The sequence below is a fragment of the Brachyhypopomus gauderio genome, chromosome 2 (assembly GCF_052324685.1).
Source record: "Brachyhypopomus gauderio isolate BG-103 chromosome 2, BGAUD_0.2, whole genome shotgun sequence".
NCBI lineage: Eukaryota > Metazoa > Chordata > Actinopteri > Gymnotiformes > Hypopomidae > Brachyhypopomus > Brachyhypopomus gauderio.
In genome coordinates, this window is record NC_135212.1 from 33,119,227 (window position 1) to 33,134,060 (window position 14,834).

General features: G+C 41.3%; 1 protein-coding gene across 1 annotated transcript in view; it reads left to right on the forward strand.

Annotated features, from left to right (window-relative positions):
* Positions 1–2,824, forward strand: part of trpc6b (transient receptor potential cation channel, subfamily C, member 6b) — a 29,524-nt gene extending 26,700 nt beyond the window's left edge. The window contains 1 exon segment of the mRNA XM_076994464.1: positions 1,509–2,824. Within this exon segment, the coding sequence (XP_076850579.1) occupies positions 1,509–1,645 (137 nt within the window). The 3' untranslated portion in view covers positions 1,646–2,824.
* The last annotated feature ends 12,010 nt before the right edge of the window (positions 2,825–14,834 follow it).

The window sequence follows — 14,834 nt, forward strand, 5'->3', positions numbered from 1 at the left end:
TAGCAATATTGCAATATTGGTATTGACTTGCCACCAGTGCAGCAGTAGAGAGGGTGTTCAGTCATGGAGGCCTCATAATGCGCCCTCACCGAGCCAGGCTAAGTGCAAGTACCCTGTCAATCCTTATATTTAAAAAATGGAATGTGTTAGTTGCATAAACATTTTCCTTGTATTGGACACTGAAAGACACCTTGAAGTTCAAATAGATTGTGTTTGATCCAGTTCATTAGGAGACAAATAGTTGTTGCTGCAGGGCTTTTTATGTCAGAATCATTATTGTAAAATTTGAATTCTGTTTTTAATTGTTTTTTAATAATCACTAATTTGGTTGCTAGTTGTGGTGGTTAGCGCTGTCACCTCACAGCAAGGCAGTCTGGGTTCGATTCTCGGTCTGGGCTGCTCTGTGTGGAGTTTGCATGTTCTCCCTGTGCCTGTGTGGGTTTTCTCCGGGTACTCCGGTTTCCTCCCACGGTCCAAAGACATGCGTGTTAGGTTGATTGATCATTCTAAATTGCCCATAGGTGTGAGTGTGTGCGTGTGTGTTGGCCATGCGGTGGACTGGCGACCTGCCCATGGTGTACCCTGCCTTTGCCCGGAGATGCTGGGATTGGCTCCAGCCCCCCCGTGACCCCGACTAGCGGGATTAAGTGGTTCGGATAATGAATGAATGAATGAATAATTTGGTTGCTATTTTCTTTATATGCAGACCTTTCATATATATAATTAAAAATGTGATTTTTTTTATTTCACAGCCCTCCTTTATCTTTTAGAACAAAATATAGCAGATGTTCTACTGAAAGAAGAGAATATTGTATCCAGAAAAATGTCAGTTTTGTAAGAAAAATACTTTTTGGAGAAAAATACGGATACAAAATTTATCTGGAAAACATTTGTGTGTGCGTGCACACTTTTAAAAATTGTATTTCTTCATTTACCAGTTTAAGCTATTATACATCAGAAGTGTCATAACAGACCATTACAACTATACAGTGATTTGCGACTACAGTGTCACTCAAATATTTGGGACTTGACTTGGACTTGAGAACAAAGACTTGAGACTTGGACTTGAGATCAAAGACTTGAGACTTGACTTGGACTTGAGATCAAAGACTTGAGACTTGACTTGGACTTGCAAAAAATGACTTGTGAGCATCTCTGCTTGGTATTCTCTAGAGTACCTTTTGAAATTGGGAAGAAAGATTGCAATTCAGTTAATGGATGTGAATTTTAAATAGATTGGGCTATTGATTTTTTGTGTGTGTGTTATTGCCAAAAGTATTCGCTCGCCTTCCTTGATTCACATATGAGCTTAAGTGACATCCCATTCCTATTCCATAGGGTTTAATATGACGTTGGTCGACCCTTTGCAGCTAGAACAGCTTCAACTCTCCGATAACGTTTAAAATATTGGATTAAAAGTTCAAGAATTGTGTAGTATGAGAACTGCTGTCTGATGGAAAAATTAAAAGGGGGTGTCCACAGGTATAAATATGTTTCTTACTCCACAGGTGAACTGAAGGAGATTAAACAAGATATCTCGAGTTTACGTTATGAACTCTTGGAGGAGAAATCACGTGACACAGAACAACTGGCAGCACTAATCAGGAGATTGGGACAAACGCTCAGCAGGCAGTACAATCACTAATCTGACACGATGGCTCAGTGGATTAAGCAATGCTGCGATCAACTGGCCAGTCTAGGTGATTGCAACAGCAAAGGCCGTTAATAAACAACTAGTATTACAGTCCAAAGGTTTGGATAACGAACATGTAAAAACAGAAATGTATGTTAAGAGATGACAAACATTTTTTGACTGATTATTTACTTTTTGCTTAAATTCAACACTGATAAATGCAAAATGTCTGTAAATATAATACATAATGAGTTAATGGAACCATAGAATGTAAAACTGCAATTACCTAGGGATAGCTAAATAACAAGAGAACTGTTGTCACTTTCTTCAAATGTAAATCCAGCATAAGCAAATATGGGCCGTAAAACAGACCAAATCCAAAAACCCCAGACCTAAAAGTTGTAGCTGATTTAAACTTATGGCTCTAAAATTTGCATACACCAACCCACATTCTATACCATGACAAGCCCGACCACCTTTATGTAGCTAGCCATGCTGTTTTCCCCATTTTTGTTGGTTGAAGCTATATCATCTTACATGGAAATATTCAGAAAGAGATACCATGTTTAATTAACTTTTTGTTCTTGGTAGAATTGAAAGCAAGCAGTGTATGTCATTTTAGCTACAATAAAGTTCTAGCATAGGTTCACATGGAGGTACATTTTTAGCTTGTTAACTAAACAGTATGTGAAACTTTTCATAGAGGCTCATTTTCCTGTCTTTTTCCCATTCAAATAAAATGTCTGTGTTGTCATATAAATCTACAATAGAAGTTGTATCTTTGGTATCTTTGTCACATTTACTTATATATGTTTTTTTACATAATTGTTAGCTTTTAACACATTCTTAAATATTATTACACATAACTTTGTATTTGACACATACAGCTCTTATATACATTTAGTTTAATATGTAAATACCATGTATGTAAGGCACTATAATGTTATGAAAAGTTCTACACATGTTTATTTTTAAAAAATTGTGTATGGCATAAAAGGTTTTAAAAATGTTTTTACACACATTTTGTGTTTACACACCATCCTGTGCTGACACACCTGGTGCCTGTGAGCAATAGACCTATTTCTGATTTTACCTTGTGGTTCTCTCCTGTCTAAACGGTTTTAAAGTATGTTTTAAATCATCATCCGGTTGCAGAGTAAAATTTGTTTTAAGTCTTTTATCATAAAGGACTTTTTTTTTTTTTACATCCAAGAACCTGGACTTTTTATTTCTGTCTGAAACGTGGCTGCAGGTTGATGACCTAAGCCATTTCTCAAATATTTGTCCTATTCAAATTAAACCAAATCAAAATTTATTATTTTATATTGACTGTTGTCACAAAGCAGCTTTACAAATGTCCGAGTCCAAGCCCCCAGCAGAGGTGTCAATTCCAGGTTCAGAAATTAAAAGTCCTCACCAGGATTTGGCCCCCAGTGAGTAAGCCAAAGGCGACAGTGGCAAGGAAAAACTCCTTAAGGGCATGAGGAAGAAACCTTGAAAGGAACCAAGACTCTGGGGGGAAGGAGCCCATCCTCCTCTGACCGAAGCCAGTGACCGTGACAACAATTTAAAAATGGAGAAACAAAGAAAAGATGTGAGAGATAAATAAAGTCCATCTTGGTGTGTATTTCTATACATGAGTTCTTTATGTAATTCCTGTTCAGTCCCAAACGTTTTGATGGTTGGTAATGTTATACATGAGTTCTTTATGTAATTCCTGTTCAGTCCTAAATGTCTTGATGGTTGGTAGTAATAGTCATACCAGAGGAGAATTCAGGGCAGTGAGAGGGCCCAGGGTAGTGGGTTTAACCCTCATCCACACTGGTTAGTCAGGGCAGTGGGTTGATCCTCCATCATATCTGGTTAGGCAGGATGTGGCTGGCCTAGGATATATCTCTGGAAAGGCTCATCTCTCCTCATCTCAGTGTTCCTCGAGTAGGCGGGCAGCCATGTGGAGAAGATAAAACAGGGAAAATTAGCTCTGTATGAGGACATATACGGGACAGATGAAATTATAAACATTTCTGGAGTGTGGCAGCAACTCAGGCAGTAAATTAAATTATTACAGCATAGCTGAAAAAGGCAGAACCAGAAGGTAACAAGGGCTGTGTTCGAAATAGATTACTACATACTGGACTCAGTATATACTGGATACTGCATACTGGTCCTCGTAGTAGTATGCAGTACAGTTTCCAGTATGCGACAAAAGCAAAGCATACTACGGGGTCACGTGATCGAGCGTTGCATGATGGGATGCAGTACACCACGAAGATAGCTCTGTTTGCGTACTGGAATATTTTGCGGAAGTAGTAGGTCATCCGGGTATGTTTCACGTACTGGAAAATTTCATTTTGGTCACATACTGCATACGGCATACTGATTTGGGGCTCGATCAGTACGCCAGTAGTATGTAGTAGGCTATTTCGAACACAGCCATAGGCTTGGGAGCATTCTGAGACATTGTCATCCATCTACTGTACTGTCAACAAACTTGACTGACCATGTGCAGTGACAGATGACAGCACCAGCACCCCAGTCTACCATAAAACCATTTGCCTATGAACCCCTGGATCTGTACCTTTATCTAAGTGGGCATATTAGTTATCAAACGCTAAACTAAATAAGTAGGTTTTCAACCTAGACTTAAAGATTGAGACTGTGTCAGAGTTGGACGCATTCTGGAAGATTATTCCAAAGCTGGGGGGCCTTATAAGAAAAGGCTCTTCCCCCCAATGTTCCTTATTAATTGTTGGAACTAATAAGAGGCCAGCATCTTGTGATCTTAGTGGACGTGGGGGTTCATAATAGGAAATAAGTTCCAGGAGGTAATCAGGAGCAAGCCCATGTAGTGCTTTATAAGTCAATAAAATAATTTAAAAATCAATACAGAATTTAACTGAAAGCCAGTATAGGGCTGATAGGACTGGTCTGATATGATCTATTTTTCCAGTTCTAGTTAACCTGGCTGCAGCATTTTGAACTATTTGAAGTTTATTTAGATTCTTATGTGAGCATCCTGACAGTAATCTGGAGCTAATCTGGAGCTAACAAAGGCGTGCACCAATTTTTCTGCATCATGCTGTGATAATGCATTTCTTAACTTATCAATGTTGCGGAGATGTAGAAAAGCTATCCCATTGACTCTCCTGACTCTCTCTCCATGGTTTCCCAAACAAGGGGGAGGTTTAGCAGTTGTTTTTAAATGCACTACTATTACTATTGAGTGTCACGGTGGGGAGGCTGGGTTGCCGCCAGAGGGCGCGTGTAGCCTCTCACACTACTTCACAACACATGCCACAAGCACTAAACCACTCCTACCGTCCCGTTCACCAGAGTACTAACACCTGTTCCCCATTAGGTTTTGCACCTTTTTGTTTCCCACAGGTCGTTCGGTCCAGTGCTGCACATTGCCTCGCTGGAAGCTCATTGCTGGACCTCACTTAGCCTCTGCTGCCTATACTTACCGTTATTTGGAAGTTGCTAAGCTGACTGCTTTGCAGTCTCTCTTTTGATTGATTATTCATGGAGAATAAAGATAATGTGTTGCAACCCTCGCCTTCGGCCGCCTCTGTCCCCACATCACAGAATCTGCAGCCTGTAGCCGCCGGAGGCGAGGAGCCCTCTCCTCTGGAGATACTTGCTCACCAAGGGAGGGCCCTGGGTAAGCAGCAACAAGAGCTTTAGGAGCTCAGATCCCTGTTATCCACAGTTACTACCTGTCTACCGAGCCTATCTGTGTAGGTCCCTGCAGCGAGGCCAGCTCCAGCCAGAGCTCCCATTTCCCCACTCCCGAACCTTATGGAGGGGATCCCGAGAGGTGCGAGGGGTTCCTGGTGCAGTGTCAGCTGTACTACACCAGCCAACCACAGCTCGGGGATCGGGAGAAGGTGGGGTTCATGGTGTCACGCCTTAAAGAAAAAGCCCTAGACTGGGGCGTCCTGTACTACTGACTTTGTTGCGTTCATCCGCGAGTTCGAGTTCAAGGCGGTGTTTAATCACCCACGTAAGGGAAGAGCCTGCGGACAGAGCCTGCTGCAGCTAAGGCAGGCGGCCCGTAGCACGGCGGACTATGCCCTGGAGTTTCGCACTTTGGCCGCGTGGACAGAATGGAACGAAGCTGCTCTCACGGATGTATTTTTGGCCGGACTGAAGCCCGAACTGAAGAACTGAAGTATGGAGAATACTCATTCAAACCTGAAAGTTTTGCATAAAAATTGCATAAAGACAGACAAATAAACAGGTAGACTAACCCACTGCTGCCATCTTAACAGTATAGTAGTATTTCAGCATCAAACAGCAAGGAGTACAGGCCTCTATGTAGTGTGGTAACAGCAAGCAATACAAACTTCTGAGTCTCTGGTATTCTATTTTGATAAGAGTCCTGGGCCCGTATTTATGAAACTTCTTAGAATTACTCCTAAGAATGCTGCTAAGAATTGACTTATGTCTAAAATAATTCTTAGTTAAAAGCTGAGACTAAAAGTTAGTTATCAAGCCTCTCAGTCTCACTTTAAGCGAAGTGTAGGAGCAATTCGTAAGTGTCAGTCTCAGAGCTGATTTACGACACCTGGCTGTACCGCAAAGCTGATCCTGGATGACGTCGTTTCAAAACTCCCTGCAAGAACCAATCACTGGATCGGATTTCATGTTCAAGAATATTTCCTGAGAAATGTCAAGATAAAATTCAGAAAATGTTGAAATACCTTCACATTTAACTTAATAATGTTGCAGTCATGATTTTTGTAAAATAACACAGCGTATTTACGTAGTTAATAAATAATCTTTATAAAAAATTTGTTTCCTTCTTTCTTTTGTTATACATATGTTTTCTCTGATTTATTTTGGATACTGCATACATTCTAACTGAATCACATTCAGGCGGAGGACCACTGGGAAAGCCTCTTAGCGCAGTTTGTGAGGTGGTGCAGCGTATCATGGGGGAAGACATTGTGGTGATATGTGGAATGGATCCTGCATTAATGAAATTCTAAAGTATATCTCAAAGACAATGTTTTTAAAATTTATTTAGATTTGCACACAAACACTGTGATGCTAATAAAATAATTGCATCTGTCAGTATTAAAGCTCGTGCTCCCGACCCTGCTGGCTTGAGCGCAGATTCTCCATCTGCCCCTCCCTCTCTGACAGCGCTTCCCAACACCACCAGTCATGAATGGCCGGAGGAAAAGTGAGCGTCTGAAGGAAGTCTGGCAGAGGACTCACTCCCAAATGACATACAATAACTGACAAGGCAGAAGTCAAAGCTTAAAATTAAAGTATGAAAATCGCAGCATGAATATTACACTCTTGCACGAAAAAAAGAAAAAAAAATTTAACCCATGCTTATCTTAATGCCTAATTATTGTGCATATTTGTGCATTGTGCATATTTGTGCATTGTGCATATTTGTGTGCATATTTATATATCTATAAAATTGAAATGTGTACCTAAAATGAAGGTTCGCACGCGTCTCTGTCTTCTCAGTGCCATCTCAGCCCCCTAGTGGCAACTCTTAACGACTTATGAGTCCTCTGGAGCAGTCTTAACTTTTCGGGAGAGTAAGAGTGATTCTTATACTTGAGAGTTTTGATAACTGGCACTTACACTTAACTCTGTGAGTAGGAGCAAATCTAAGAATTTTTCAGCACTTAAGTCCAAAATTCCACTCTAAGAAGTTTGATAAATACGGGCCCTGGTTCATAATACTGTTGCAGATCTAGGCAATAGACTAACCACACTGCAGTAGATTCCTGGTCTACAGATTTGCCTCAACAAGAGGGGAGGCCACAGACCAGGCCTCAGACTAGGCCTTAGTTGACATGTAGCAATTCACAAAAAAATTACAGGGCAGATGTGTAGGGGTGTATTCAACTAAGGATTTTCATAGTCGAATCTGATTCGTCAGCTTTAGTGGACTAATTGTCACGGTGAGGCGGCCCCCTACCGGCCGCCTCCGTCCACAGCGGCTGTTGTTGTTGTTGTTTGGTGACATCATGTGCGTCCCTCAGGTGGGCGGAGCCCGTGATCCGTCTCACTTGAGGGTCGTTTGTTTGCCTATATATGTCTTGTCTTTGTACCAGTTGACCGCTGGTCATTATATTCTTAATTTGGAGATATTGCACGGGTTTTTGGTTTGCACACTTTCTATTAAACCATCCTTTTTCCCTGAGACTTGGCGTGATCGCTTCCTTTTAGTTGCTCACCCCCGCCCGTCACACTAATAGTCGAATCTGGTTTATTTTTATTTTTATTTAGAGTAGCCTACCTTAAACGGGATCTCATTCAGGACTTTTTTCCTCTTCAAAGTAAAAACCTAAAACACTCAGATGTCACGGAACAGCTCCGGACCCTTCCCTGTGGGCGTGTGTCTACGTCGTCTGCGTCTTGCCGTCTGCGTCTGTGGATCCTCGTGGGTGTGGTTGTGTCCGCATGTGTTCATTCGTCCCACCTGTGGCCCGTCTCGTAATCACTCGGGGCTCATGTAGTCTGTCTATTTAATGTGCGTTCACGCAGTGTCGTGTGCTTGTCGTTGTCTTAGTTTGCTCGTTGTGTGTGTGTGTATGTTAATTGTGCAAATAAAGCGAGTTACATTGGCTGCTGCAGAAAGGATCCGTGTCTCGTCCTTCCGCCCACACCCAGCGTTACATCAGATAAATGAATAAACACAGTAGGTTGGCTTTATTCAGCTTTTATTTATTTACTGATTAATTTTTTTATGAAACGTTAGAGAACATTAACCGTCAGTGCGCATTGCGCATATCGAACTGTCAGACAGGCACTGTGCAAAATATGCCTGCCTGAAAATATGAAAAAATTGCCACACAACAGCAAAAAATACAAGGAAAGGTTCAAGTAACGGGGTTTAAAAGCAAACAACAACAAAAAATGTTTATAGGCCTACTTGTCGAGACGCATCGCGATGAGACGAGACGACACGACTGACACAACAAACGTTTTTTTTCGCCTTACGTGTTTTAAATGGTGTGCCATGTTGGTTGTTGTTGTGCGAAATGAAATGCGTTGATGACATAACTTGCATTTTACTTTGTTTGATTTATCTTTATGTTTTTCAAAATACTTTTGAAGTTTTTTAGTAGCCATTATAATCTCGGCAGATGCTGCGCGTATTCTGTAGCGTGTTCAGCTCTGCTCGTTTGGATTGTGCAACAGCAGGGTGTGATTTATTAATGTGTAGTAAGGAAGGTGCCTATTGTTAATGCACAAACATCATTTTTAAATATTTATTAACAGAAATTAGGAGGATTTTATTTGACAAAAGGCTATATATAACAAAAACAAAGACATTTTATGTAACAACTAATGCTTAGCTGCATCCTTGGGCACCCCCATGCAGTTAGAATGGTACATTCGACTATGACGTTCATAGTCGACTAGGGGGTATAGTCGACTATAGTCGAATCAGCGACTATTGCAGGTCACCCCTACAGATGTGTAACGATCGTGGTATCTGGGAACGATGAGGTGGACGCATGTGCTGAGCACAGCGAGGTGTTTTGAAGGGTAATTCAAAATCAGGGTTGTATAAACAGTTAAATCCATGAGTCATTCATATTTAATAGGGATGGGCAGTTTGACACCGAGGCTTCAAAACATATATCACTTTTCCCGACACTTGCTGATTCGACACAGAGTTTGTATTGAAGTCGCTACTATCACGTGACTATGACGTATGAAACTTCGAATGCGTCAATGATCCACTGGAAATGGGCGGGACTAGTTCAAAGTTTTGCTGCTATCTCATGCTTCATTCACTACTTAGGAAGCAGTAAAGCGCTCCCCTTAGCAAAAAGAAGTTTATTCAAGTGTACTATGAGTAGGCCTATACTTTTTTTTTTTTACTAGAAATGTTCCAATTTAGTCCGAAAAAGTATTAAATTGGTATACTTTCTAGTCCACTTAAAGTATATGGTCTGTATATATATTAGGGGTGGGTATAGATACATTTTTAAAATCTAGATAAATCTTACTGAAATCTTGAAATTAATCTAGATTAAAATGGCTCATTCAGAATATGCGTGCTACCCTGGGATAGGGTTTCTAACCATGCTTATGGGCCGGCAGCTAGTGGCAATCCACTGAGCGAAGAGATCAGTCAACTTGTCTGATAGAGCTGCGCTGACCTTGCCTCGGTTGAGTAGTTTGACTCTTCCCCTGGGCTGCATCAGTGCTTGACCCAGCGTCAGCAGCAAACGGGTGCTTTGTGTTTAAATGGTACTTCAGACTGGTAGAACTCCTACAATTAACTAATTCCGCATTACATAAGGTGCAAACAACTTTAAACTTGTCAATGTTTCCATTAGGACGTTTCTTAAACCTGGCGACTTCGTGGCTGCATCCATGTAAGCACATGTGCGATTGTGGAGGACACTGATTTGGGTGACACATTTTTTGTTGGCATGGTGAATTGTGATAACGAAGCAGGAGAGAAAATAAATGCTGTAAAGGAAGAAAAATGGATTGCACCGCTGCATATAAATGGGACTATAGGCACATTAAAACTCAGAGGTAGTATGTAACGAAGTATCTACTTTACTCGAGAATTTCTGTCAATACATATTTTTTACTTCTACTCCTTTCATTTCATAAGAAATACCTGTACTTTTTAGTCACTACACTTCCAAAACAGGTTTGTTACTGTAATTTTAACTATAGTTATTAGTCCATTTTATCGCTTTATTGACATATGTGCTTTTTTAATCTGCTTATGCGTCTAATGAAGTGCAAATCCTACTGGAGGTGAAACGTGGGAGGGGTAGCGGAGTGATATGATACTTTCATGACCAACAGGCAAAGACTACACGACAAAAGAGAAAGTAGATGAGAAAATGGAGTCTGACGCTATAGATGGTGTCAATCCATCGTCTGAAAAACATCATCCATGGCCTTATTTAAAAGAATGATTTGACTTTGTTGGGTCTACAAACACATCTTGGCGAATGAGATGCCTTTTGTGTCGGCCAAAGAAGCAAGAGCTCATGGCATTTAAGAATTCACTGTCAAATTTGAACCACGTTCAAGCTATCCGCACTTTAGTGATTCACTGTCATGTCATCCTCAATTTAAATAGCCTATATGCTTCATTTAACGGTATTTTGCTGCTCACCACATACACTGCGTTCCAAATTATTATTCAAAAATTATTTAGGAGTGATAAGGTAAGAGTTTCTCAATTAAACCCATTGATGGTGATGTGTATTTGGGCTCTTTATATCACTGAAAGCAATTGCAGACACCTATGCTAATTAGTTTGGCAGGTGTATCCAATTAAAGGCAAGGATAGTTAAGATTAAGATTATTAAGCAGCCTACATTTTCAGCCAAAATGGGAAATGTTTAGGTCAAGGCATGACTACAATCAACATTGCCAAGACACTTCATCGTGATCATCGCACAATCAAAAAGTATGTAGCTGATTCAGAGCACACGTGCGTGCTGATAAGGAAAAATTGAGGACTCTTTCCAACAGGCAATTACATCAGGTTAAAAGAGCAGCTGCAAAAATGCCTTATCATAGCAACAGACAAGTTTTTGAAGCTGCTGGTGCGTCCAATGTCCCCCGATCAACAAGATGCAGGGTCCTTTAGAGGTTTGCAGGTGTGCCATCATGTCGACCTTCTCTATCCACAGCACACAAGCAGATCTGGCTCCAGTGGGCAAAACGATACCTGAAGACTGACTTCCAAACTGTTTTGTTCACCGATGAGTGCTGTGCAATGCTCGATGGTCCAGATGGATGGAGTGGAGGATGGCTGGTTGATGGACACCCCATGCAAACAAGGCAACAGCGCCAACAAGGAGGAGGTGGAGTAATGTTTTGGGCTGGAATCATGGGGAGAGAGATTACCTTTAGGATCTAAGGTAAAGATGACCTCCATAATGTATGTGGAGTTTCTCAAACAGCACTTCCTGCCATGGTCAAGAAGAACTGTGCATTCTGCAGCAAGATCATTTTCATGCATGATAACGCACCGTCTCATGCTGCAAAGAACACAATTGCATCTCTGGCTGCTATGGGCATAAAAGGGGACAAACTTATGGTGTGTCCCCCATGCTCCCCTGACCTCAACCCCATTGAAAACCTCTGGACCATCATCAAAAGGAGTGTCTATGATGGCGGGAGGTATTTCACATCTAAGCAACAGCTCTAGGAGAGTATTCTATCCTTATGCAAAAAAAATAGAAGCAGATACCATCCAAAACCTGACAAATTCAATGGATGAGAGAGTTCAGAAGCTCCTTTCGAACAAGGGGTCCTATGTGCAAATGTAACATCACCTAGAATAATGTTTTGACTTGAAAACTGTTTGTAATAACCTGCTAAGAACCTAGCCACTAGGGTGCACACACCAGTGTATTTTAGTGCCTGTCTCAAGCCCGGATAAATAGGGAGAGTTGCGTCAGGAAGGGCATCCGGTGTAAAAACTGTGCCAAATCAAATGATGCAGATCAAAAACAGAAATTCCATACCGGATCGGTCGAGGCCCGGGTTAACAACGACCGCCACTGGTGCTGTTGTCCAACAGGGCATTAGTGGAAATTGGACTACTGTTGGGACAAGGAGGAGGAGGAGAGGGGGTAAGAGGGTTCTGAAGCTGAAGGAGAGGAGGCAGAGCAGGAGGGTGAGAGTTAGCTGATGCGATGGAGAGGAGGAAGATAGATATACTGTGTGTACAGGAGACCAAGTGGAAGGGGAGCAAGGTCAGGAGCATTGGTGGTGGCTTCAAACACTTCTATCATGGTGTAGACAGGAAGAGAAATGGAGTAGGGGTAATCCTGAAGGATGAGTTTAGTAAGAGTGTAGTGGAGGTAAAGAGAGTAAGTGACAGGGTGATCTGTGTAAAGTTTGAGATTGATGGGGTGATGATGAATGTCATCAGTGCTTATGCTCCTCAGGTAGGTTGTGATGTGGAAGAGAAAGAAAAATTCTGGAGAGAGTTATGTAGCATGTATGAGATACGAGATATACTATCGTCCTCACCAGCGGGTGAGCTACAGGACCAGTTCTAGGATCGTAGAGTAGTAAAACTCAGAACACCAAGATGATAAATAAATGGCTTCAATAAGTGAGCTTCAATTTTGTATTGAAAAGGAACTGACAGCAACAATGACAATTGATGCAACAGATGACTAATTGAGTTAGCCCAACCTTTGTCCTGCAGAGTAAAACTCCTTCCAGTTACCCACTCAAATTAAGACTCTTATCAATTTAGATTAACATATATATTACCTGCTTTATCTCTTATTAATGTCCTTTCATCTAGCTTTCATTAAGTTGCCTCCTTATGTTAGTTGGACTAAAATCCTATGTTTACTTAAAATTATTTATCTAATTAAATAGTGTATTTTGGCTGTCTATCGGTTTAGTGGGTATGGGTAAATTAGGCTACCTCTCAAAAGTGACTGGCTATTAATAGCATACTCTTAAAGCAACCGTATACTAGGTACTTTACATCAACATATGAAAATTCCCCTTGAAAGAAAAAAAATAGTTCACAATGTTTCCATCACATAACCCTTGTGCAACAATCTACAAGTAATACTCTTCCCCCCCTTAAGTTATTGAGGGCTTCCTCACGAGTAGGCTACTCCACCTCAATCAAATTACAACACAATTCACAGTTGAATATGTGCAATGTCTTCTGTGACAATTTCTTTTCTCCCACTGATTAAGAACCCATTAAAATAACAGAGGGTCAAAATTGTAGTCCTTGTGTCAAGAGTCAATTGGAAAAAAAAATATGGAGAATAACTGTCCTTTTCCAAAAAACAGCAAAAATAGGAAAAAAAACTGGATACTCCTTGGAGACGAATATCTCAATAAATGATCCAAAATCAAGAAAAATCTCTTCTCCTACCGTGTTGAAGGAATAGGAATGCTAGAACAATACATTCATGAATCACTCTTGGGTTGGCTCGCCATCCACGGTCCACATGGTGCAGCTGCAGCCGCAAACTACACTCGAAGGCCCGTGGAAACTGAATAAATCGCACAACAAAAAACCTGGCCAACTTCTCGGGTTTCAGAATATTCTGTCTGCAGTGTCAGGATTTTAAGGTTTCAGTTAGAACGAACCTACAGTATGCTCTAACTGTTGCCTTGTTTCCAGTGCTGTCTAATTTCAGAATATCTCTTGCTATTCGCTTTTCTCTCTCGCTATCCGCGTCTTCCTCTTGCCATCTGCGTCTTTCTCCCGCTATCTGTGTCTTTTCTCCCGCTCGTGCTTTGCGCACGCGCACTCGGTGCAACTCTATTAACTACGCATGGATTCTCTTAAAGGGGTAAGCACCTTAAAATACGCCACTAATTAATATCTACAATCTAAATTGATCTAATAATTATAATGATATGGGTAAAAGAATGGGGTTTCTCATTAGTTATAACTAAGCCATATTCAGTATCAATGAATATTTACAACCTTGGAGATATATATTTATATACACCTGGGTTACACCCTCCCCCCTTTTCTCTGTGCACGTCCCTGTGCAACATTATCATAGCTCTGTATTGTATAATCCTGAGAAAATTCTATGAGTGCATCTGTAAGGGCTGTACTCAAACTCTGCAACAGAGATTGGACTACAGTAATCAGAGGATTCCCTAATGTTGGGTAAGTAAGTCGCCTAGGGGGCTCTCTGTTTCTTGAGGAGGTTCTAATACAAGGTCTGGGTTCTGATCTATCCTTGTTTGGGTCATCATCTGTCTCTTCTCGATCAGAGGAGGGTTGATCTTGGAGTCGTGCAACATCATCTTGGATAGGTAAGATTTCATCGGCATGCCCTTCCACATGCAAGCGTCTACTTTCTCCTATCTCAGGTTCAGGCCTCTCAGTTACTTCATCAACTGAGAGCTCCTCAACAGGGTCTCCTATAGGTGGGTATTCAGGCTCTCTCAACCCAGGTAAATCACTCTCAGTTTGAACAGCAACTGGGGTTTCTTCCCTGGTATCTCGTACAGGCAATTCCTGACTAATCACAGTAGAGAAAGTATGAGGCTCAGATTCCGAATTACCAGAACCGCACTCAATTCTCATTCTCTCCACTGTGAATTCGCCGGGGTTGTAGACCTCGGCCAAGTCATACTCATCCGATGCAGACAGTGAATCTGGCTCACTGTATTCAACTGGAAGTGTGTTCCTGGAACTTTGACGAGTCCTTGGCCTGCCGGGTTTTCTCTTTACTTC